Source organism: Scyliorhinus torazame, chromosome 19, assembly GCF_047496885.1.
Source record: "Scyliorhinus torazame isolate Kashiwa2021f chromosome 19, sScyTor2.1, whole genome shotgun sequence".
NCBI classification, from domain to species: domain Eukaryota; kingdom Metazoa; phylum Chordata; class Chondrichthyes; order Carcharhiniformes; family Scyliorhinidae; genus Scyliorhinus; species Scyliorhinus torazame.
Genome location: NC_092725.1, coordinates 27,311,741 through 27,336,338, shown reverse-complemented (window position 1 = coordinate 27,336,338; position 24,598 = coordinate 27,311,741). Strand labels below are relative to the sequence as shown.

Sequence of the window (24,598 nt, the reverse complement as noted above, 5' to 3'; positions counted from 1 at the left end):
TCTCTCTCTCACTCTCTCTCTCGCTCTCTGTCTCCATCCCTGCTCCTTCTCATTCACCCTTTTCGAACCCCATTCTTTCCACCCTCCCCCTACTTACCCCCACCCCCTACATACCGCTCCCCCTACTTACCCCCCTCTTGACCCCCTCCCCCCTCTTGACCCCCCTCCCCCCTCTTGACCCCCCTCCCCCCTCTTGACCCCCCTCCCCCCTCTTGACCCCCCTCCCCCCTCTTGACCCCCCTCCCCCCTCTTGACCCCCCTCCCCCCTCTTGACCCCCCTCCCCCTCTTGACCCCCCTCCCCCTCTTGACCCCCCTCCCCCTCTTGACCCCCCTCCCCTTCTTGACCCCCCTCCCCCTCTTGACCCCCCTCCCCCTCTTGACCCCCCTCCCCCTCTTGACCCCCCTCCCCTTCTTGACCCCCCTCCCCTTCTTGACCCCCCTCCCCTTCTTGACCCCCCTCTTGACCCCCCTCCCCCTCTTGACCCCCCTCCCCCTCTTGATCCCCCTCTTGACCCCCCCTCCCCCTCTTGACCCCACTCCCCCTCTTGACCCCCCTCCCCCTCTTGACCCCCTCCCCCTCTTGACCCCCCTCCCCCTCTTGACCCCCGTCCCCCCCTTGACCCCCGTCCCCCCCTTGACCCCCGTCGCCCACTTGACCCCCGTCGCCCCCTTGACCCCCGTCGCCCCCCTTGACCCCCGTCGCCCCCTTGACCCCCGTCGCCCCCCTTGACCCCCGTCGCCCCTCTTGACCCCCGTCGCCCCTCTTGACCCCCGTCGCCCCTCTTGACCCCCCCTCCCCCCTCTTGACCCCCCTCCCCCCTCTTGACCCCCCTCCCCCCTCTTGACCCCCCTCCCCCTCTTGACCCCCCTCCCCCTCTTGACCCCCCTCCCCCTCTTGACCCCCCTCCCCCTCTTGACCCCCCTCCCCTTCTTGACCCCCCTCCCCTTCTTGACCCCCCTCCCCTTCTTGACCCCCCTCCCCTTCTTGACCCCCCTCTTGACCCCCCTCCCCCTCTTGACCCCCCTCCCCCTCTTGACCCCCCCTCCCCCTCTTGACCCCACTCCCCCTCTTGACCCCCCTCCCCCTCTTGACCCCCTCCCCCTCTTGACCCCCCTCCCACTCTTGACCCCCGTCCCCCCCTTGACCCCCGTCGCCCCCTTGACCCCCGTCGCCCCCTTGACCCCCGTCGCCCCCCTTGACCCCCGTCGCCCCCCTTGACCCCCGTCGCCCCTCTTGACCCCCGTCGCCCCTCTTGACCCCGTCGCCCCTCTTGACCCCCGTCGCCCCTCTTGACCCCCGTCGCCCCTCTTGACCCCCGTCGCCCCTCTTGACCCCCGTCGCCCCTCTTGACCCCCGTCGCCCCTCATGACCCCCGTCGCCCCTCTTGACCCCCGTCGCCCCTCTTGACCCCCGTCGCCCCTCTTGACCCCCGTCGCCCCTCTTGACCCCCGTCGCCCCTCTTGACCCCCGTCGCCCCTCTTGACCCCCGTCGCCCCTCTTGACCCCCGTCGCCCCTCTTGACCCCCGTCGCCCCTCTTGACCCCCGTCGCCCCTCTTGACCCCCGTCGCCCCTCTTGACCCCCGTCGCCCCTCTTGACCCCCGTCGCCCCTCTTGACCCCCGTCGCCCCTCTTGACCCCCGTCGCCCCTCTTGACCCCCGTCGCCCCTCTTGACCCCCGTCGCCCCTCTTGACCCCCGTCGCCCCTCTTGACCCCCGTCGCCCCTCTTGACCCCCGTCGCCCCTCTTGACCCCCGTCGCCCCTCTTGACCCCCGTCGCCCCTCTTGACCCCCGTCGCCCCTCTTGACCCCCGTCGCCCCTCTTGACCCCCGTCGCCCCTCTTGACCCCCGTCGCCCCTCTTGACCCCCGTCGCCCCTCTTGACCCCCGTCGCCCCTCTTGACCCCCGTCGCCCCTCTTGACCCCCGTCGCCCCTCTTGACCCCCGTCGCCCCTCTTGACCCCCGTCGCCCCTCTTGACCCCCGTCGCCCCTCTTGACCCCCGTCGCCCCTCTTGACCCCCGTCGCCCCTCTTGACCCCCGTCGCCCCTCTTGACCCCCGTCGCCCCTCTTGACCCCCGTCGCCCCTCTTGACCCCCGTCGCCCCTCTTGACCCCCGTCGCCCCTCTTGACCCCCGTCGCCCCTCTTGACCCCCGTCGCCCCTCTTGACCCCCGTCGCCCCTCTTGACCCCCGTCGCCCCTCTTGACCCCCGTCGCCCCTCTTGACCCCCGTCGCCCCTCTTGACCCCCGTCGCCCCTCTTGACCCCCGTCGCCCCTCTTGACCCCCGTCGCCCCTCTTGACCCCCGTCGCCCCTCTTGACCCCCGTCGCCCCTCTTGACCCCCGTCGCCCCTCTTGACCCCCGTCGCCCCTCTTGACCCCCGTCGCCCCTCTTGACCCCCGTCGCCCCTCTTGACCCCCGTCGCCCCTCTTGACCCCCGTCGCCCCTCTTGACCCCCGTCGCCCCTCTTGACCCCCGTCGCCCCTCTTGACCCCCGTCGCCCCTCTTGACCCCCGTCGCCCCTCTTGACCCCCGTCGCCCCTCTTGACCCCCGTCGCCCCTCTTGACCCCCGTCGCCCCTCTTGACCCCCGTCGCCCCTCTTGACCCCCGTCGCCCCTCTTGACCCCCGTCGCCCCTCTTGACCCCCGTCGCCCCTCTTGACCCCCCGTCGCCCCTCTTGACCCCCGTCGCCCCTCTTGACCCCCGTCGCCCCTCTTGACCCCCGTCGCCCCTCTTGACCCCCGTCGCCCCTCTTGACCCCCGTCGCCCCTCTTGACCCCCGTCGCCCCTCTTGACCCCCGTCGCCCCTCTTGACCCCCGTCGCCCCTCTTGACCCCCGTCGCCCCTCTTGACCCCCGTCGCCCCTCTTGACCCCCGTCGCCCCTCTTGACCCCCGTCGCCCCTCTTGACCCCCGTCGCCCCTCTTGACCCCCGTCGCCCCTCTTGACCCCCGTCGCCCCTCTTGACCCCCGTCGCCCCTCTTGACCCCCGTCGCCCCTCTTGACCCCCGTCGCCCCTCTTGACCCCCGTCGCCCCTCTTGACCCCCGTCGCCCCTCTTGACCCCCGTCGCCCCTCTTGACCCCCGTCGCCCCTCTTGACCCCCGTCGCCCCTCTTGACCCCCGTCGCCCCTCTTGACCCCCGTCGCCCCTCTTGACCCCCGTCGCCCCTCTTGACCCCCGTCGCCCCTCTTGACCCCCGTCGCCCCTCTTGACCCCCGTCGCCCCTCTTGACCCCCGTCGCCCCTCTTGACCCCCGTCGCCCCTCTTGACCCCCGTCGCCCCTCTTGACCCCCGTCGCCCCTCTTGACCCCCGTCGCCCCTCTTGACCCCCGTCGCCCCTCTTGACCCCCGTCGCCCCTCTTGACCCCCGTCGCCCCTCTTGACCCCCGTCGCCCCTCTTGACCCCCGTCGCCCCTCTTGACCCCCGTCGCCCCTCTTGACCCCCGTCCCCCCTCTTTGACCCCCGTCCCCCTCTTTGACCCCCGTCCCCCCTCTTTGACCCCCGTCCCCCCTCTTTGACCCCCGTCCCCCCTCTTTGACCCCCGTCCCCCCTCTTTGACCCCCGTCCCCCCTCTTTGACCCCCGCCCCCCCTCTTTGACCCCCGTCCCCCCTCTTTGACCCCCGTCCCCCCTCTTTGACCCCCGTCCCCCCTCTTTGACCCCCGTCCCCCCTCTTTGACCCCCGTCCCCCCTCTTTGACCCCCGTCCCCCCTCTTGACCCCCGTCCCCCCTCTTTGACCCCCGTCCCCCCTCTTTGACCCCGTCCCCCCTCTTTGACCCCGTCCCCCCTCTTTGACCCCGTCCCCCCTCTTTGACCCCGTCCCCCCTCTTTGACCCCGTCCCCCCTCTTTGACCCCGTCCCCCCTCTTTGACCCCGTCCCCCCTCTTTGACCCCGTCCCCCCTCTTTGACCCCGTCCCCCCTCTTTGACCCCGTCCCCCCTCTTTGACCCCGTCCCCCCTCTTTGACCCCGTCCCCCCTCTTTGACCCCGTCCCCCCTCTTTGACCCCCGTCCCCCCTCTTTGACCCCCGTCCCCCCTCTTTGACCCCCGTCCCCCCTCTTTGACCCCGTCCCCCCTCTTTGACCCCGTCCCCCCTCTTTGACCCCGTCCCCCCTCTTTGACCCCCGTCCCCCCTCTTTGACCCCGTCCCCCCTCTTTGACCCCGTCCCCCCTCTTTGACCCCGTCCCCCCTCTTTGACCCCGTCCCCCCTCTTTGACCCCGTCCCCCCTCTTTGACCCCCTCCCCCCTCTTTGACCCCCTCCCCCCTCTTTGACCCCCTCCCCCCTCTTTGACCCCCTCCCCCCTCTTTGACCCCCTCCCCCCTCTTTGACCCCCTCCCCCTCTTTGACCCCTCCCCCTCTTTGACCCCTCCCCCTCTTTGACCCCTCCCCCTCTTTGACCCCTCCCCCTCTTTGACCCCTCCCCCTCTTTGACCCCTCCCCCTCTTTGACCCCTCCCCCTCTTTGACCCCTCCCCCTCTTTGACCCCTCCCCCCTCTTTGACCCCTCCCCCCTCTTTGACCCCCTCCCCCCTCTTTGACCCCCTCCCCCCCTCTTTGACCCCTCCCCCCCTTTGACCCCTCCCCCCCTTTGACCCCTCCCCCCTTTGACCCCTCCCCCCTTTGACCCCTCCCCCCCTTTGACTCCTCCCCCCCTTTGACCCCTCCCCCCCTTTGACCCCTCCCCCCTTTGACCCCTCCCCCCTTTGACCCCTCCCCCCCTTTGACCCCTCCCCCCCTTTGACCCCTCCCCCTTTGACCCCTCCCCCCCTTTGACCCCTCCCCCCCTTTGACCCCTCCCCCCCTTTGACCCCTCCCCCCCTTTGACCCCTCCCCCCCTTTGACCCCTCCCCCCCTTTGACCCCTCCCCCCCTTTGACCCCTCCCCCCCTTTGACCCCTCCCCCCCCTTTGACCCCTCGCCCCCTTTGACCCCTCGCCCCCTTTGACCCCTCGCCCCCTTTGACCCCTCGCCCCCTTTGACCCCTCCCCCCTTTGACACCTCCCCCCCTTTGACCCCTCCCCCCTTTGACCCCTCCCCCTCTTTGACCCCTCCCCCTCTTTGACCCCTCCCCCCGCTTTGACCTCTTTGACCCCCTCCTTGACCCCTCGATCCCCCCTCCTTGACCCCCCTCCTTGACCCCTCGATCCCCCCTCCTTGACCCCTCGTTCCCCCCTCCTTGACCCCTCGTTCCCCCCTCGACCCCTCGTTCCCCCCTCCTTGACCCCTCGTTCCCCCCTCTTTGACCCCTCGTTCCCCCCTCTTTGACCACTCGTTCCCCCCTCTTTGACCCCTCGTTCCCCCCTCTTTGACCCCTCGTTCCCCCCTCTTTGACCCCTCGTTCCCCCCTCTTTGACCCCTCGTTCCCCCCTCTTTGACCCCTCGTTCCCCCCTCTTTGACCCCTCGTTCCCCCCTCTTTGACCCCCCTCGTTCCCCGTTGGCCCCCCCCTCGTTCCCCGCCCCCTCTCGCACGGTCACAGGGAAGCAGACAGAAACCTGAAGGCTCTTGAGGCTCTCCGCTCACCACCACTGCAGGGCAGGGTCCACTGTGAGTCTGATGATGTGATTCTGGTGGGTGTGTCACCGGCAGCACCGAGAACACCGCGGGAGATTACCGTCAAGGTCCGGTGTCGGGGCCACATCTACCGTGTTCCCATGAGGATGGTAAATCAATTGTATCAATCCAAACTAATCCCACTGCCCCTCTATCTCCCCATAGCCCTGTATCAATCCCCAAACTAATCCCACTGCCCCGCTCTCTCCAAATTGCCCTGTATCAATCCCCAAACTAATCCCACTGCCCCGCTCTCTCCCCATAGCCCTGTATCAATCCCCAAACTAATCCCACTGCCCCGCTCTCTCCCCATAGCCCTGTATCAATCCCAAACTAATCCCACTGCCCCGCTCTCTCCCCATAGCCCTGTATCAATCCCCAAACTAATCCCACTGCCCCGCTCTCTCCCCATAGCCCTGTATCAATCCCCAAACTAATCCCACTGCCCCGCTCTCTCCCCATTGCCCTGTATTGATCCCAAACTAATCCCACTGCCCCGCACTCTCCCCATAACCCTGTATCAACCCCAAACTAATCCCACTGCCCCACTCTCTCCCCATAGCCCTGTATCAATCCCAAGCTAATCCCACTGGCCCGCTCTCTCCCCATAGCCCTGTATCAATCCCAAACTAATCCCACTGCCCCGCACTCTCCCCATAACCCTGTATCAACCCGAAACTAATCCCACTGCCCCACTCTCTCCCCATAGCCCTGTATCAATCCCCAACGTAATCCCACTGCCCCACTCTCTCCCCATAGCCCTGTATCAATCCCAAACTAATCCCACTGCCCCGCTCTCTCCCCATAGCCCTGTATCAACCCCAAACTAATCCCACTGCCCCGCTCTCCCCATTGCCCTGTATCAATCCCAAACTAATCCCACTGTCCCGCTCTCCCCACATAGCCCTGTATCAAACCCAAACTAATCCCACTGCCCCGCTCTCCCCCATAGCCCTGTATCAACCCCAAACTAATCCCACTGTCCCGCTCTCTCCCCATAGCCCTGTATCAATCCCAAACTAATCCCACTGCCCCACTCTCTCCCCATAGCCCTGTGTCAATCCCAAACTAATCCCACTGCCACACTCTCTCCCCATAGCCCTGTATCAACCCCAAACTAATCCCACTGTCCCGCTCTCCCCCCATAGCCCTGTATCAATCCCAAACTAATCTCACTGCCCCGCTCTCCCCATAGCCCTGTATCAACCCCAAACTAATCCCACTGCCCCGCTCTCTCCCCAGAGCCCTATATCAACCCCAAACTTATCCCACTGCCCCGCTCTCTCCCCATAGCCCTGTATCAATCCCAAACTAATCCCACTGCCCTGCTCTCCCCATTGCCCTGTATCAACCCCAAACTAATCCCACTGTCCCGCTCTCCCCCCATAGCCCTGTATTAATCCCCAAACTAATCCCACTGCCCCGCTCTCTCCCTATAGCCCTGTATCAGTCCCAAACTAATCACATTGCCCCCCTCTCTCCCCATAGCCCTGTATCAATCCCCAAACTAATCCCACTGCCCCACTCTCTCCCCATAGCCCTGTAATAATCCCCAAACTAATCCCACTGCCCCACTCTCTCCCCATAGCCCTGTATCAAACCCAAACTAATCCCACTGCCCCACTCTCTCCCCATAGCCCTGTATCAAACCCAAACTAATCCCACTGCCACACTCTCTCCATAGCCCTGTATCAACCCCAAACTAATCCCACTGCCCCGCACTCTCCCCATAGCCCTGTATCAATCCCAAACTAATCCCACTGTCCCGCTCTCTCCCCATAGCCCTGTAATAATCCCCAAACTAATCCCACTGCCCCACTCTCTCCCCATAGCCCTGTATCAAACCCAAACTAATCCCACTGCCCCACTCTCTCCCCATAGCCCTGCATCAATCCCCAAACTAATCCCACTGCCCCCACTCTCTCCCCGTAGCCCTGTATCAGTCCCAAACTAATCACATTGCCCCCCTCTCTCCCCATAGCCCTGTATCAATCCCCAAACTAATCCCACTGCCCCACTCTCTCCCCATAGCCCTGTAATAATCCCCAAACTAATCCCACTGCCCCACTCTCTCCCCATAGCCCTGTATCAAACCCAAACTAATCCCACTGCCACACTCTCTCCATAGCCCTGTATCAACCCCAAACTAATCCCACTACCCCGCACTCTCCCCATAGCCCTGTATCAATCCCAAACTAATCCCACTGTCCCGCTCTCTCCCCATAGCCCTGTAATAATCCCCAAACTAATCCCACTGCCCCACTCTCTCCCCATAGCCCTGTATCAATCCCAAACTAATCCCACTGCCCCGCTCTCTCCCCATAGCCCTGTATCAAACCCAAACTAATCCCACTGCCCCACTCTCCCCCCCCATAGCCCTGTATCAATCCCAAACTAATCCCACTGCCCCGCACTCTCCCCATAGCCCTGTATCAATCACAAACTAATCCCACTGCCTCACTCTCTCCCCATAGCCCTGTATCAAACCCAAACTAATCCAACTGCACCGCTCTCTCCCCATAGCCCTGTATCAATCCCAAACTAATCCCACTGCCCCACTCTCCCCCCATAGCCCTGTGTCAATCCCCAAACTAATCCCACTGCCCCGCTCTCCCCCCATAGCCCTGTGTCAATCCCGAAACTAATCCCACTGCCCCGCTCTCTCCCCATAGCCCTGTATCAAACCCAAACTAATCCCACTGCCACACTCTCTCCATAGCCCTGTATCAACCCCAAACTAATCCCACTGCCCTGCTCTCTCCATAGCCCTGTATCAACCCCAAACTAATCCCACTGCCCTGCTCTCTCCATAGCCCAGTATTAATTGTGCTGACCAGGATTGCGCTTGTTCTGTTTGTAACACTCACTCCCTGCATTTCTCCCACGCCCTCTCCATCCTCCAATCTTTCCCCCTCTTCCCCGCCCTTTCTTCATCTCCCCTTCATCCCACTCTCCACTTCTTGACCCACCCCCTTTTCTCTCTCTCTCTCTCTCTCTCTCTCTGGCAGACGGACCGCCTGCAGAAGGTGACAGACTACGTGGCAGACAGACTGGGGGTGGACTCTGCTCGGCTTCTCATGCTGCTGAAGGATGTGGAAGTGTTGAGCTCGGAGACTCCGGAGTCTCAGAATATCAGTGTGGCCGACATTCTGGGTGAGTCGAGTCCTCGGGGGTGGTGTGGACACCACTGAGGGAGGGGGTGGTGTGGACATCACTGAGGGAGGGGGGCGATGTTGTCATGTGAGAGTACTTTTAAGAAATGGGTGTTTATCAGTGATGTCAGAGTGTGGGTGGAGCTGGGCTGTCTGTCAGCTTTTTACTTTCGTTTTAGGCTGTTTGCTGCAGGGTGTGTTTTAGTTTCGTTTTCAGTGTTGGAGCTGAAGCCAGACAGAGCAGGTGTACTGTTGATCTCTCTGCCATGAAAATACTATCTCTTGATCATTTGGTGAATTCAGAATTATAAATGTTTTCAGTGGTGAATATAAACCTGATGTGCTTCTGGTAAAAGGTGTTTCTTCTGTCTTCTGGGTGTTGTTTGGGAAGTTATTAAGGATTACTTAGTGTTGTATTCTTTGGGGATTGTATCTGAATTGATGGTTGCTAAGATGTTCACTGTATGTTTCAAAAAGGTTAACTTGAGTTCATAGGATAAACATTGTTTTGCTTTAAAAAATACTTTTCCATTTCTGCCGTCCCACACCTGTAGAGTGGGCCGTGTGCTCCCCATACCACAATCTATTAAAAGTTGTGGGTCAACTCCATGATACACTTTGGGGTTCTCTGAACCCTGGCCCATAACAATGTGGACATCACCGAGGGAGGGGGCGGTGTGGGGGAGCGGTGTGGTCATCACGGAGGGAGGGGGCGGTGTGGGGGGGAGTGTAGTCATCACTGAGGGAGGGGGCGGTGTGGGCATCACTGAGGGAGGGGGCGCTGTGGTCATCACTGAGGGAGGGGGCGGTGTGGTCATCACTGAGGGAGGGGGGCGGTGTGGTCATCACTGAGGGAGTGGGCGGTGTGGTCATCACTGAGGGAGGGGGCGGTGTGGACATCACTGAGGGAGGGGGTGGTGTGGGGGGGGGGGCGGTGTGGTCATCACTGAGGGAGGGGGCGGTGCGGTCATCAGTGAGGGAGGGGGCGGTGTGGTCATCACTGAGGGAGGGGGCGGTGTGGACATCACTGAGGGAGGGGGCGGTGTGGGGGGTGGGGGCGGTGTGGTCATCACTGAGGGAGGGGGTGGTGTGGACATCACTGAGGAAGGGGGCGATGTGGGGGTGGGGGCGGTGTGGTCATCACTGAGGGAGGGGGCGGTGTGGACATCACTGAGGGAGGGGGCGGTGTGGGGGGAGGAGGCGGTGTGGTCATCACTGAGGGAGGGGGCGGTGTGGACATCACTGAGGGAGGGGGCGGTGTGGTCATCACTGAGGGAGGGGGCGGTGTGGTCATCACTGAGGGAGGGGGGCGGTGTGGGGGGTGGCGGTGTGGTCATCACTGAGGGAGGGGGCGGTGTGGTCATCACTGAGGGAGGGGGCGGTGTGGGGGGGGACGGTGTGGTCATCACTGAGGGAGGGGGCGGTGTGGGGGGGGGCGGTGTGGTCATCACTGAGGGAGGGGGCGGTGTGGTCATCACTGAGGGAGGGGGCGGTGTGGACATCACTGAGGGTGGGGGCGGTGTGGGCATCACTGAAGGAGGGGGGCGGTGTGGTCATCACTGAGGGAGGGGGCGGTGTGGACATCACTGAGGGTGGAGGCGGTGTGGGCATCACTGAGGGAGGGGGCAGTGTGGACATCACTGAGGGAGGGGGTGGTGCGGGGGGTGGTGGTGTGGTCATCACTGAGGGAGGGGGGCGGTGTGGGGGGTGTTGTGGTCATCACTGAGGGAGGGGGTGGTGTGGACATCACTGAGGGAGGGGGCGGTGTGGACATCATTGAGGGAGGGGGCGGTGTGGGGGGTGGGGGCGGTGTGGTCATCACTGAGGGAGGGGGCGGTGTGGGGGGTGGGACGGTGTGGTCATCACTGAGGGAGGGGGCGGTGTGGACATCACTGAGGGAGGGGGTGGTGTGGACATCACTGAGGGAGGGGGGCGGTGTGGACATCACTGAGGGAGGGGGCGGTGTGGACATCACTGAGGGAGGGGGCGGTGTGGGGGGTGGGGGCGGTGTGGTCATCACTGAGGGAGGGGGGCGGTGTGGGGGTGGGACGGTGTGGTCATCACTGAGGGAGGGGGCGGTGTGGTCATCACTGAGGGAGGGGGGTGGTGTGGTCATCACTGAGGGAGGGGGGCGGTGTGGTCATCACTGAGGGAGGGGGCAGTGCGGTCATCACTGAGGGAGGGGGGGCGGTGTGGACATCACTGAGGGAGGGGGCCGGTGTGGACATCACTGAGGGAGAGGGCGGTGTGGTCATCACTGAGGGAGGGGGGCGGTGTGGACATCACTGAGGGAGGGGGCGGTGTGGTCATCACTGAGGAGAGGGCGGTGTGGACATCACTGAGGGAGGGGGCGCTGTGGTTAACACTGAGGGAGGGGGCGCTGTGGTTAACACTGAGGGAGGGGGCGTAGTGGGGGGGCGGTGTGGTCATCACTGAGGGGGGGCGGTGTGGTCATCACTGAGGGAGGGGCGGTGCGGTCATCACTGAGGGAGGGGGCGGTGTGGGGGGGGCGGTGTGGTCATCACTGAGGGGGGGCGGTGTGGTCATCACTGGGGAGGGGCGGTGCGGTCATCACTGAGGGAGGGGGCGGTGTGGGGGGGGGCGGTGTGGTCATCACTGAGGGAGGGGGCGGTGTGGTTAACACTGAGGGAGGGGGCGGAGTGGGGGGGCGGTGTGGTCATCACTGAGGGAGGGGGCGGTGTGGTCATCACTGAGGGGGGGGCGGTGTGGTCATCACTGAGGGGGGGCGGTGTGGTCATCACTGAGGGAGGGGCGGTGCGGTCATCACTGAGGGAGGGGGCGGTGTGGGTGGGGCGGTGTGGTCATCACTGAGGGAGGGGGCGGTGTGGTCATCACTGAGGGAGGGGGCGGTGTGGTCATCACTGAGGGAGGGGGCGGTGTGGTCATCACTGAGGGAGGGGGCGGTGTGGTCATCACTGAGGGAGGGGGGCGGTGTGGGCATCACTGAGGGAGGGGGCGGTGTGGGGGGGGGAGGTGTGGTCATCACTGAGGGAGGGGGCGGTGTGGTCATCACTGAGGGAGGGGGCGGTGTGGTCATCACTGAGGGAGGGGGCGGTGTGGACATCACTGAGGGAGGGGGCGGTGTGGTCATCACTGAGGGAGGGGGCGGTGTGGTCATCACTGAGGGAGGGGGCGGTGTCATCACTGAGGGTGGGGGCGGTGTGGGCATCACTGAGGGAGGGGGCGGTGTGGTCATCACTGAGGGAGGGGGCGGTGTGGTCATCACTGAGGGAGGGGGCGGTGTGGTCATCACTGAGGGAGGGGGCGGTGTGGTCATCACTGAGGGAGGGGGCGGTGTGGTCATCACTGAGGGAGGGGGCGGTGTGGGCATCACTGAGGGAGGGGGCGGTGTGGGCATCACTGAGGGAGGGGGCGGTGTGGTCATCACTGAGGGAGGGGGCGGTGTGGTCATCACTGAGGGAGGGGGCGGTGTGGTCATCACTGAGGGAGGGGGCGGTGTGGACATCACTGAGGGAGGGGGTGGTGTCATCACTGAGGGTGGGGGCGGTGTGGGCATCACTGAGGGAGGGGGCGGTGTGGGCATCACTGAGGGAGGGGGCGCTGTGGGGGGGGGCGGTGTGGGCTTCACTGAGGGAGGGGGCGGTGTGGACATCACTGAGGGAGGGGGGCGGTGTCATCACTGAGGGAGGGGGTGGTGTGGTCATCACTGAGGGGGGGCGGTGTGGTCATCACTGAGGGAGGGGCGGTGCGGTCATCACTGAGGGAGGGGGCGGTGTGGGGGGGGGCGGTGTGGTCATCACTGAGGGAGGGGGCGGTGTGGTCATCACTGAGGGAGGGGGCGGTGTGGTCATCACTGAGGGAGGGGGCGGTGTGGGCATCACTGAGGGAGGGGGCGGTGTGAGGGGGGGCGGTGTGGTCATCACTGAGGGAGGGGGGCGGTGTGGTCATCACTGAGGGAGGGGGCGGTGTGGTCATCACTGAGGGAGGGGGCGGTGTGGACATCACTGAGGGAGGGGGCGGTGTGGTCATCACTGAGGGAGGGGGCGGTGTCATCACTGAGGGTGGGGGCGGTGTCATCACTGAGGGTGGGGGCGGTGTGGGCATCACTGAGGGAGGGGGCGGTGTGGTCATCACTGAGGGAGGGGGCGGTGTGGGCATCACTGAGGGAGGGGGCGGTGTGGACATCACTGAGGGAGGGGTTGGTGTCATCACTGAGGGTGGGGGCGGTGTGGTCATCACTGAGGGAGGGGGCGGTGTGGTCATCACTGAGGGAGGGGGCGGTGTGGTCATCACTGAGGGAGGGGGCGGTGTCGGCATCACTGAGGGAGGGGGCGGTGTGGACATCACTGAGGGAGGGGGTGGTGTCATCACTGAGGGTGGGGGCGGTGTGGTCATCACTGAGGGAGGGGGCGGTGTGGGCATCACTGAGGGAGGGGGCGGTGTGGGCATCACTGAGGGAGGGGGCGGTGTGGTCATCACTGAGGGAGGGGGCGGTGTCATCACTGAGGGTGGGGGCGGTGTGGGCATCACTGAGGGAGGGGGCGGTGTGGTCATCACTGAGGGAGGGGGCGGTGTGGTTATCACTGAGGGAGGGGGCGGTGTGGTCATCACTGAGGGAGGGGGCGGTGTGGGCATCACTGAGGGAGGGGGCGGTGTGGTCATCACTGAGGGAGGGGGCGGTGTGGTCATCACTGAGGGAGGGGGCGGTGTGGTCATCACTGAGGGAGGGGGCGGTGTGGGCATCACTGAGGGAGGGGGCGGTGTGGTCATCACTGAGGGAGGGGGCGGTGTGGTCATCACTGAGGGAGGGGGCGGTGTGGGCATCACTGAGGGAGGGGGCGCTGTGGGGGGGCGGTGTGGGCATCACTGAGGGAGGGGGCGGTGTGGACATCACTGAGGGAGGGGGCGGTGTCATCACTGAGGGAGGGGGTGGTGTGGTCATCACTGAGGGGGGGCGGTGTGGTCATCACTGAGGGAGGGGCGGTGCGGTCATCACTGAGGGAGGGGGGCGGTGTGGGGGGGGGCGGTGTGGTCATCACTGAGGGAGGGGGCGGTGTGGTCATCACTGAGGGAGGGGGCGGTGTGGTCATCACTGAGGGAGGGGGCGGTGTGGTCATCACTGAGGGAGGGGGCGGTGTGGGCATCACTGAGGGAGGGGGCGGTGTGAGGGGGGCGGTGTGGTCATCACTGAGGGAGGGGGCGGTGTGGTCATCACTGAGGGAGGGGGCGGTGTGGTCATCACTGAGGGAGGGGGCGGTGTGGACATCACTGAGGGAGGGGGCGGTGTGGTCATCACTGAGGGAGGGGGCGGTGTCATCACTGAGGGTGGGGGCGGTGTCATCACTGAGGGTGGGGGCGGTGTGGGCATCACTGAGGGAGGGGGCGGTGTGGTCATCACTGAGGGAGGGGGCGGTGTGGGCATCACTGAGGGAGGGGGTGGTGTGGACATCACTGAGGGAGGGGGTGGTGTCATCACTGAGGGTGGGGGCGGTGTGGTCATCACTGAGGGAGGGGGCGGTGTGGTCATCACTGAGGGAGGGGGCGGTGTGGGCATCACTGAGGGAGGGGGCGGTGTGGACATCACTGAGGGAGGGGGTGGTGTCATCACTGAGGGTGGGGGCGGTGTGGGCATCACTGAGGGAGGGGGCGGTGTGGGCATCACTGAGGGAGGGGGCGGTGTGGACATCACTGAGGGAGGGGGTGGTGTCATCACTGAGGCTGGGGGCGGTGTGGTCATCACTGAGGGAGGGGGCGGTGTGGGCATCACTGAGGGAGGGGGCGGTGTGGGCATCACTGAGGGAGGGGGCGGTGTGGGCATCACTGAGGGAGGGGGCGGTGTGGGGGGGGCGGTGTGGGCATCACTGAGGGAGGGGGGGCGGTGTGGACATCACTGAGGGAGGGGGCGGTGTCATCACTGAGGGAGGGGGCGGTGTCATCACTGAGGGAGGGGGCGGTGTGGGGGGGGCGGTGTCGGCATCACTGAGGGAGGGGGCGGTGTCATCACTGAGGGAGGGGGCGGTGTCATCACTGTGGGAGGGGGTGGTGTGGGCATCACTGAGGGTGGGGGCGGTGTGGGCATCACTGAGGGAGGGGGCGGTGTGGGCATCACTGAGGGAGGGGGCGGTGTGGGCATCACTGAGGGAGGGGGCGGTGTGGGGGGGGCGGTGTGGGCAGCACTGAGGGAGGGGGCGGTGTGGGCAGCACTGAGGGTGGGGGCGGTGTGGGCATCACTGAGGGTGGGGGCGGTGTGGGCATCACTGAGGGAGGGGGCGGTGTGGGCATCACTGAGGGAGGGGGCGGTGTGGGGGGGGCGGTGTGGGCAGCACTGAGGGAGGGGGCGGTGTCATCACTGAGGGAGGGGGCGGTGTGGGGGGGGCGGTGTCGGCATCACTGAGGGAGGGGGCAGTTTTGGACATCACTGAGGGAGGGGGCGGTGTCATCACTGTGGGAGGGGGTGGTGTGGACATCACTGAGGGAGGGGGCGGTGTCATCACTGAGGGAGGGGGCGGTGTGGACATCACTGAGGGAGGGGGCGGTGTGGACATCACTGAGGGAGGGGGCGGTGTGGTCATCACTGAGGGAGGGGGCGGTGTGGTCATCACTGAGGGAGGGGGCGGTGTGGTCATCACTGAGGGAGGGGGCGGTGTGGTCATCACTGAGGGAGGGGGCGGTGTGGTCATCACTGAGGGAGGGGGCGGTGTGGACATCACTGAGGGAGGGGGCGGTGTGGTCATCACTGAGGGAGGGGGCGGTGTGGTCATCACTGAGGGAGGGGGTGGTGTGGTCATCACTGAGGGGGGGCGGTGTGGTCATCACTGAGGGAGGGGCGGTGTCATCACTGAGGGAGGGGGTGGTGTGGGGGGGGACGGTGTGGTCATCACTGAGGGAGGGGGCGGTGTGGGCATCACTGAGGGAGGGGGTGGTGTGGACATCACTGAGGGGGGGGGGTGGTGTGGACATCACTGAGGGAGGGGGCGGTGTCATCACTGAGGGAGGGGGTGGTGTGGGGGGGGGACGGTGTGGTCATCACTGAGGGAGGGGGTGGTGTGGTCATCACTGAGGGAGGGGGTGGTGTGGGGGGGGACGGTGTGGTCATCACTGAGGGAGGGGGCGGTGTGGGGGGGGCGGTGTGGACATCACTGAGGGAGGGGGCGGTGTGGGGGGGGCGGTGTGGGCATCACTGAGGGATGGGGCGGTGTGGGGGGGGGTGGTGTGGACATCACTGAGGGAGGGGGCGGTGTCATCACTGAGGGAGGGGGTGGTGTGGGCATCACTGAGGGAGGGGGCGGTGTGGGGGTGGTGGTGTGGACATCACTGAGGGAGGGGGCGGTGTGGGCATCACTGAGGGAGGGGGCGGTGTGGGGGTGGTGGTGTGGACATCACTGAGGGAGGGGGCGGTGTGGGGGTGGTGGTGTGGACATCACTGAGGGAGGGGGCGGTGTGGGGGGGGGGCGGTGTCATCACTGAGGGAGGGGGTGGTCTGGACATCACTGACGGAGGGAGCGGTGTGGTCATCACTGAGGGGGGGCGGTGTGGTCATCACTGAGGGAGGGGGCGGTGTGGTCATCACTGAGGGAGGGGGTGGTCTGGACATCACTGAGGGAGGGGGCGGTGTGGTCATCACTGAGGGAGGGGGCGGTGTGGTCATCACTGAGGGAGGGGCGGTGCGGTCATCACTGAGGGAGGGGGCGGTGTGGTCATCACTGAGGGAGGGGGCGGTGTGGTTAACACTGAGGGAGGGGGCGGTGTGGGGGGGGGGGCGGTGTGGTCATCACTGAGGGGGGGGCGGTGTGGTCATCACTGAGGGAGGGGCGGTGCGGTCATCACTGAGGGAGGGGGCGGTGTGGGGGGGGGCGGTGTGGTCATCACTGAGGGAGGGGGCGGTGTGGTCATCACTGAGGGGGGGCGGTGTGGTCATCACTGAGGGAGGGGGCGGTGCGGACATCACTGAGGGAGGGGACGGTGTGGGGGGGGGCGGTGTGGTCATCACTGAGGGAGGGGGCGGTGTCATCACTGAGGGAGGGGGCGGTGTGGGCATCACTGAGGGAGGGGGCGGTGTGGACATCACTGAGGGAGGGGGCGGTGTGGTCATCACTGAGGGAGGGGGCGGTGTCATCACTGAGGGAGGGGGCGGTGTCGGCATCACTGAGGGAGGGGGCGGTGTCGGCATCACTGAGGGAGGGGGCGGTGTGGTCATCACTGCGGGAGGGGGCGGTGTCGGCATCACTGAGGGAGGGGGCGGTGTGGTCATCACTGAGGGAGGGGGCGGTGTCATCACTGAGGGAGGGGGCGGTGTGGGCATCACTGAGGGAGGGGGCGGTGTGGGGGGGGTGGTGTGGACATCACTGAGGGAGGGGGCGGTGTCATCACTGAGGGAGGGGGCGGTGTGGGCATCACTGAGGGATGGGGCGGTGTGGGGGGGGTGGTGTGGACATCACTGAGGGAGGGGGCGGTGTCATCACTGAGGGAGGGGGTGGTGTGGACATCACTGAGGGAGGGGGCGGTGTGGGCATCACTGAGGGATGGGGCGGTGTGGGCATCACTGAGGGAGGGGGCGGTGTGGGCATCACTGAGGGATGGGGCGGTGTGGGGGGGGTGGTGTGGACATCACTGAGGGAGGGGGCGGTGTGGGCATCACTGAGGGATGGGGCGGTGTGGGGGGGGTGGTGTGGACATCACTGAGGGAGGGGGCGGTGTCATCACTGAGGGAGGGGGTGGTGTGGACATCACTGAGGGAGGGGGCGGTGTGGGCATCACTGAGGGATGGGGCGGTGTGGGGGGGGTGGTGTGGGCATCACTGAGGGAGGGGGCGGTGTGGGGGTGGTGGTGTGGACATCACTGAGGGAGGGGGCGGTGTGGGCATCACTGAGGGAGGGGGCGGTGTGGGGGTGGTGGTGTGGACATCACTGAGGGAGGGGGCGGTGTGGTCATCATTGAGGGAGGGGGCGGTGTGGACATCACTGAGGGAGGGGGCGGTGTGGTCATCACTGAGGGAGGGGGCGGTGTGGTCATCACTGAGGGAGGGGGCGGTGTGGTCATCACTGAGGGAGGGGGCGGTGTGGTCATCACTGAGGGAGGGGGCGGTGTGGACATCACTGAGGGAGGCGGCGGTGTGGGGGGGGCGGTGTGGACATCACTGAGGGAGGGGGCGGTGTGGTTAACACTGAGGGAGTGGGCGGAGTGGGGGGGGCGGTGTGGTCATCACTGTGGGTGGGGGGGGGCGGTGTGGTCATCACTGTGGGTGGGGGGGGGCGGTGTGGTCATCACTGAGGGAGGGGGTGGTGTGTGGGGGCGGTGTGGTCATCATTGAGGGAGGGGGCGGTGCGGTCATCACTGAGGGAGGGGGTGGTGTGGGGGGCGGTGTGGTCATCACTGAGGGAGGGGGCGGTGTGGACATCACTGAGGGAGGGGGCGGTGTGGTCATCACTGAGGGAGGGGGCGGTGTGGACATCACTGAGGGAGTGGGCGGTGTGGACATCACTGAGGGAGGGGGCGGTGTGGTCATCACTGAGGGAGGGGGCGGTGTGGACATCACTGAGGGAGGGGGGCGGTGTGGTCATCACTGAGGGAGGGGGCGGTGTGGACATCACTGAGGGAGGGGGCGGTGTGGTCATCACTGAGGGAGGGGGCGGTGTGGACATCACTGAGGGAGGGGGGCGGTGTGGTCATCACTGAGGGAGGGGGCGGTGTGGACATCACTGAGGGAGGGGCGGTGCGGTCATCACTGAGGGAGGGGGCGGTGTGGACATCACTGAGGGAGGGGGCGGTGTGGACATCACTGAGGGAGGGGGCGGTGTGGGGGGGGGGGCGGTGTGGTCATCACTGAGGGAGGGGGCGGTGTGGGGGGGGGGGCGGTGTGGTCATCACTGAGGGAGGGGGGCGGTGTGGTCATCACTGAGGGAGGGGGCGGTGTGGGGGGGGCGCCGTCGTCATCACTGAGGGAGGGGGCGGTGTGGTCATCACTGAGGGAGGGGGCGGTGTGGGGGGGGGGCGTGTGGTCATCACCGAGGGAGTGGGTGGTGTGGACATCACAGAGGGAGGGGGCGGTGTTGGGGGGAGCGGTGTGGTCATCATTGAGGGAGGGGATGGTGTGGGGGAGGCGGTGTGGTCATCATTGAGGGAGGGGGCGGTGGGGGGGGGCAGTGTGTTCATCACTGAGGGAGGGGGCGGTGTGGTCATCACTGAGGGAGGGGTGGTGTGTGGGAGGGGGGCGGTTTGGTCATCACTGTGAGGGGGGCGATGTGGTCATCACTGGGGGAGGGGGCGGTGTGGTCATCACAGAGAGGGGGCGGTGTGGTCATCACTGAGGGAGGGGGCGGTGTGGTCATCACAGAGAGGGGGCGGTGTGGGGGGGGGCGCGGTGTGGACATCACCGAGGGAGGGGGCGGTGTGGGGGGGGGGCGGTCTGGACATCACCGAGGGAGGGGGCGGTGTGGTCATCACTGAGGGGGTGGTGCGGTGTGGTCATGACTGAGGGAGGGGGCGGTGTGGGGGGGGGGCGGTGTGGTCATCACTGAGGGGGTGGTGCGGTGTGGTCATGACTGAGGGAGGGGGCGGTGTGGGGGGGGGGGGCGGTGTGGTCATCACTGAAGGAGGGGGCCGTGTGGGGGGGGCGGTGTGGTCATCACTGAAGGAGGGGGCCGTGTGGGGGGGGCGGTGTGGTCATCACTGAGGGAGGGGGCCGTCTGGGGGTGGTGCGGTGTGGTCATGACTGAGGGAAGGAGCGCTGTGGGGGGGGGGGCGGTCTGGTCATCACTGAGGGAGGGGGCGGTGTGGGGGGGGGCGGTGTGGTCATCACTGAGGGAAGGAGCGCTGTGGGGGGGGGCGGTGTGGTCATCACTGAGGGAGGGGGCGGTGTGGGGGGGTGGTGTGGGGGCGGTGTGGTCATCACTGAGGTTGGGTCGGTGTGGGGTAGGCGGTGTGTGGGGGGGCGCGGTATGGACATCACCGAGGGAGGGGGCGGGGGGGGCAGTATGGACATCACCGAGGGAGGGGGTGGTGTCGGGGGTGTGTGTGGGGGCGGTGTGGTCATCACTGAGGTTGGGTCGGTGTGGGGTAGGCGGTGTGTGGGGGGGCGCGGTATGGACATCACCGAGGGAGGGGGTGGTGCGGGGGGCGGTGTGTACATCACTGATGGAGGGGGCGGTGTTGATTTTTTAATTCTATTTCAGACCGCGAGCGTCCGCAGGATTTGGGCTCCACTTGAGGAGTAACCTTTGGACCTCCCATTTTCTGTTCACTGTCTTTGCAATCAGGAAGGACCAGCGTTTTTCATTTGCCTCCTCTTGACAGCGAGAATCTTGGCCCAACCTCAAACATTATCTCTGAAATAATAACCTGCCCACATGTTCTCCCACCTCCTCAAGGACTGAGTGTTCTGCTGACATTGTTGCTTCTCTGTTTATTTTCTGCAGATTGCTTCGTCTTGTCGGCTCCCGCTCAGCAGTCCCTGCCTCAGGACAAGATCTGCCTGAGGGTGCGGGGAGTGGAGAAAAACTCCTTCCAACTCATCACCATTGGAAAGGTCAGCCCGGATGACTGCAGGAGGGAGACGGGAATGAGGGGGAACCCAAGTATCAAGTGGGGACATTTTGAGGTGAAGAGTGCAGAGGGAAGGCCTGCGTGGTGGGGGTGGGGGGGGGGGGGGGGGGGGGGGGAGGAGGAGGATGGGGGGGGGGGGAAGAGGAGGAGGATGGCGGGGGGGGGGGGGGGGTTACCAACCGTTACACTAACCCCACCATGGGTTTCCGGGGCGGTGAGCGAGGCAGGGAGCCTCCAGTCCAAAGAGCAAGGAGTTGGTACTGAATTGAAGCCCGGACAATGGAGGGGTCTAGTGGAGAAGGTCAGTCGGAGGGCAACTAGGGAGTAGTGATCATAACATTGTGAGGCTTAATCATGCAGAGGGACAGACAACAATTTGGATTAAAAGTGCAGATATGGAGAACTTTGCGATGGGTGGAGTAATCAGATCCAGAGAAATACAAGTGAAAGAAGCACTTTGAATTCTCAATTAGATTCCAGTATGCAATCCACACCCGGGTGTCTGTTGTTATATACATAACCACTCAAACCCCTTGATTAGATTCCAGTCTGTAACTACTCCCGTGTACCTGTTATTCTATATATATAAACCACCCCGAACCCCTCGATTAGATTCCAGTCTGTAACTCACTCCCGGGTATCTGTTATTCTATATATATATAAACCACCCCGAACCCCTCGATTAGATTCCAGTCTGTAACTCACTCCCGGGTATCTGTTATTCTATATATATAAACCACCCCGAACCCCTCGATTAGATTCCAGTCTGTAACTCACTCCCGGGTATCTGTTATTCTATATATAAATCACCCCGAACCCCTCGATTAGATTCTGGTCTGTAACTCACTCCCGGGTATCTGTTATTCAATATATAAACCCCTCTGAACCCCTCGATTAGATTCTAGTCTGTAACTCACTCCCGGGTATCTGTAATTCTGTATATAAACCACTCCGAACCCCTCGATTAGATTCGTCTGTAACTCACTCCCGGGTATCTGTTATTCTGTATATAAACCACCCCGAACCCCTCGATTAGATTCCAGTCTGTAACTCACTCCCGGGTACCTGTTATTCTATATATAAACCACCCGAACCCCTCGATTAGATTCCAGTCTGTAACTCACTCCCGGGTACCTGTTATTCTATATATAAACCACCCCGAACCCCTCGATTAGATTCCAGTCTGTAACTCACTCCCGGGTATCTGTTATTCTATATATAAACCACCCCGAGCCCCTCGATTAGATTCCAGTCTGTAACTTACTCCCGGGTATCTGTTATTCTATATATAAACCACTCCAAACCCCTCGATTAGATTCCAGTCTGTAACTCACTCCCGCGTATCTGTTATTCTATATATAAACCACCCGAACCCCTCGATTAGATTCCAGTCTGTAACTCACTCCCGGGTACCTGTTATTCTATATATAAACCACCCGAACCCCTCGATTAGATTTCAGTCTGTAACTCACTCCCGGGTATCTGTTATTCTATATATGAACCCCCCCGAACCCCTCAATTAGATTCCAGTCTGTAACTCACTCCCGGGTATCTGTTATTCTATATATAAACCACCCTAAATCCCTCGATTAGATTCCAGTCTGTAACTCACTCCCGGGTATCTGTTATTCTATATATAAACCACCCTGAATCCCTCGATTAAATTCCAGTCTGTAACTCACTCCCGGGTATCTGTTATTCTATATATAAACCACCCTGAATCCCTCGATTAAATTCCAGTCTGTAACTCACTCCCGGGTATCTGTTATTCTATATATAAACCACCCTGAATCCCTCGATTAGATTCCAGTCTGTAACTCACTCCCGGGTATCTGTTATTCTATATATAAACCACCCCGGACCTCTCGATTAGATTCCAGTCTGTAACTCACTCCTGGGTATCTGTTATTCTATATATAAACCACCCCGACCCCCTCGATTAGATTCCAGTCTGTATCTCACTCCCGGGTATCTGTTATTCTATATATGAACCACCCTGAATCCCTCGATTAAATTCCAGTCTGTAACTCACTCCCGGGTATCTGTTATTCTAAATATAAACCACCCCGAACCCCTCGATTAGATTCCAGTCTGTAATTCACTCCCGGGTATCTGTTATTCTATATATAAACCACCCGAACCCCTCGATTAGATTCCAGTCTGTAACTCACTCCCGGGTACCTGTTATTCTATATATAAACCACCCGAACCCCTCGATTAGATTCCAGTCTGTAACTCACTCCCGGGTACCTGTTATTCTATATATAAACCACCCCGAACCCCTCGATTAGATTCCAGTCTGTAACTCACCCCCGGGTATCTGTTATTCTATATATGAACCCCCCCGAACCCTTCGATTAGATTCCAGTCTGTAACTCACTCCCGGGTATCTGTTATTCTATATATAAACCACCCCGAACCCCTCGATTAGATTCCAGTCTGTAACTCACTCCCGCGTGTCTGTTATTCTATATATAAACCACCCGAACCCCTCGATTAGATTCCAGTCTGTAACTCACTCCCGGGTATCTGTTATCCTATATATAAACCACCCTGAACCCCTCGATTAGATTCCAGTCTGTAACTCACTCCCGGGTATCTGTTATTCTATATATGAACCACCCTGAACCCCTCGATTAGATTCCGGTCTGTAACTCACTCCCGGGTATCTGTTATTCTATATATAAACCCCCCCGAACCCCTCGATTAGATTCCGGTCGGTAACTCACCCCCGGGTATCTGTTATTCTATATATAAACCACCCCGAACCCCTCGATTAGATTCCAGTCAGTAACTCACTCCCGGGTGTCTGTTATTCTATATATAAACCACCCCGAACTCCTCGATTAGATTCCAGTCTGTAACTCACTCCCGGGTATCTGTTATTCTATATATAAACCACCCCGAACCCCTCGATTAGATTCCAGTCTGTAACTCACTCCCAGGTATCTGTTATTCTATATATAAACCACCCCGAACCCCTCGATTAGATTCCAGTCTGTAACTCTCTCCCGGGTATCTGTTATTCTATATATAAACCACCCCGAACCCCTCGATTAGATTCCAGTCTGTAACTCACCCCCGGGTATCTGTTATTCTATATATAAACCACCCCGAACCCCTCGATTAGATTCCAGTGTGTAACTCACCCCCGGGTATCTGTTATTCTATATATAAACCACCCCGAACCCTTCGATTAGATTCCAGTCAGTAACTCGCTTTCTATCTGTTCTCTCCCCCTCCTGAGACAGGCTGAGTCTCTAAAGAGGCTTATGGACGACTATAAGAACAAGATGGGACTACAGAGAAGTCGAATGACCTTCCACTTTGACGGCACCGAGTTATTGGAGAGCAGCACCCCACTGGAAAACGATATGGAGAGTGAGGATGTTATTGACGTACGGGTGTGCGCTTGCTGAGTGCCGGCCAGGAATGGTGTCTGGCAGCGCGTGGGATTGGAAAAGATGGAACATTTCTGTCGGGGCAGATGTGGGCACGTATTAACTGCTGATGGGAGGCCTGACCTGAGAGGCCTCCTGCAGTCGAAGTGCTGCTGGGATCTGCCACTCCGTGTCTTCCACTCGGGTTTGTGTCAGATTTCAATAGCTTGTAATTAATTGTACAGGGCGTCTTTCTACCTAATGAAGCTGAATATATATGTTTCCAAAGCTCTCCATAAAGAGAGATGTTCTATTTGCTGTGTTTGTATTGTGGCTGTTTTAATCCTGAGCTCCTATACCAGGTCTGCACGCGTGGTAGCGCGCTGGGGAAATGTTGGCTCCTACCCTTGGGCGGGGTGGCGGGAGATTCATTCCTGTCAGATCCTCACATGTTCAGGGTGGCAACTGATGGCCGGTCAGTGTCCCAAGCAAATACTTCACAGGTAGAAAATAAACTGCTCCAAATGGCCAATGCTTGGAACTCAAGTAGCTGGCATGAACCTGGTTATACACACGCGCGCGCGCACACACACACACACACACACTGCCTTCTGGACGACTCACATCCTTTTTGTTCACGAGTACAGTTCAGTCTAGAGTGAATGGCCAACACCGGGACTCAATCAACGACCCAATCGATTCCAACCAGTGGGGGTGGCACAGTGGTTACCACAGTGTCGGGGACTCTTGCGACAGTGAAGGAACGGCCGATGTATTCCCCAGTCAGGATGGCGAGTGAGGGGTTTGGAACTTGCAGGCAGTGGGTGTTGCCCATGTGTCTGCTGCCCTTGTCCCTCTGGATGGTAGAGGTGGCGGATTTGGACGGTGCTGTCGAAGGAGCCTCGGTGAGTTCCTGCCGATCCTGCACACTCACTCTGTGACCTGTCCTACCCTGTTTGGAAAAACATCATTATCTCTTCATTGTT

At 62.4% G+C, this 24,598-nt stretch overlaps 1 protein-coding gene across 1 annotated transcript in view; it reads left to right on the top strand.

The window, feature by feature from the left end:
- nfatc2ip (nuclear factor of activated T cells 2 interacting protein) overlaps positions 1–23,930 on the top strand; it is a 38,847-nt gene extending 14,917 nt beyond the window's left edge. The window contains 4 exon segments of the mRNA XM_072484164.1: positions 5,484–5,667; positions 8,566–8,710; positions 20,106–20,215; positions 23,484–23,930. Coding sequence (XP_072340265.1) covers positions 5,484–5,667; positions 8,566–8,710; positions 20,106–20,215; positions 23,484–23,651 — 607 coding nt within the window. The 3' untranslated portion in view covers positions 23,652–23,930.
- Positions 23,931–24,598: the final 668 nt, after the last annotated feature.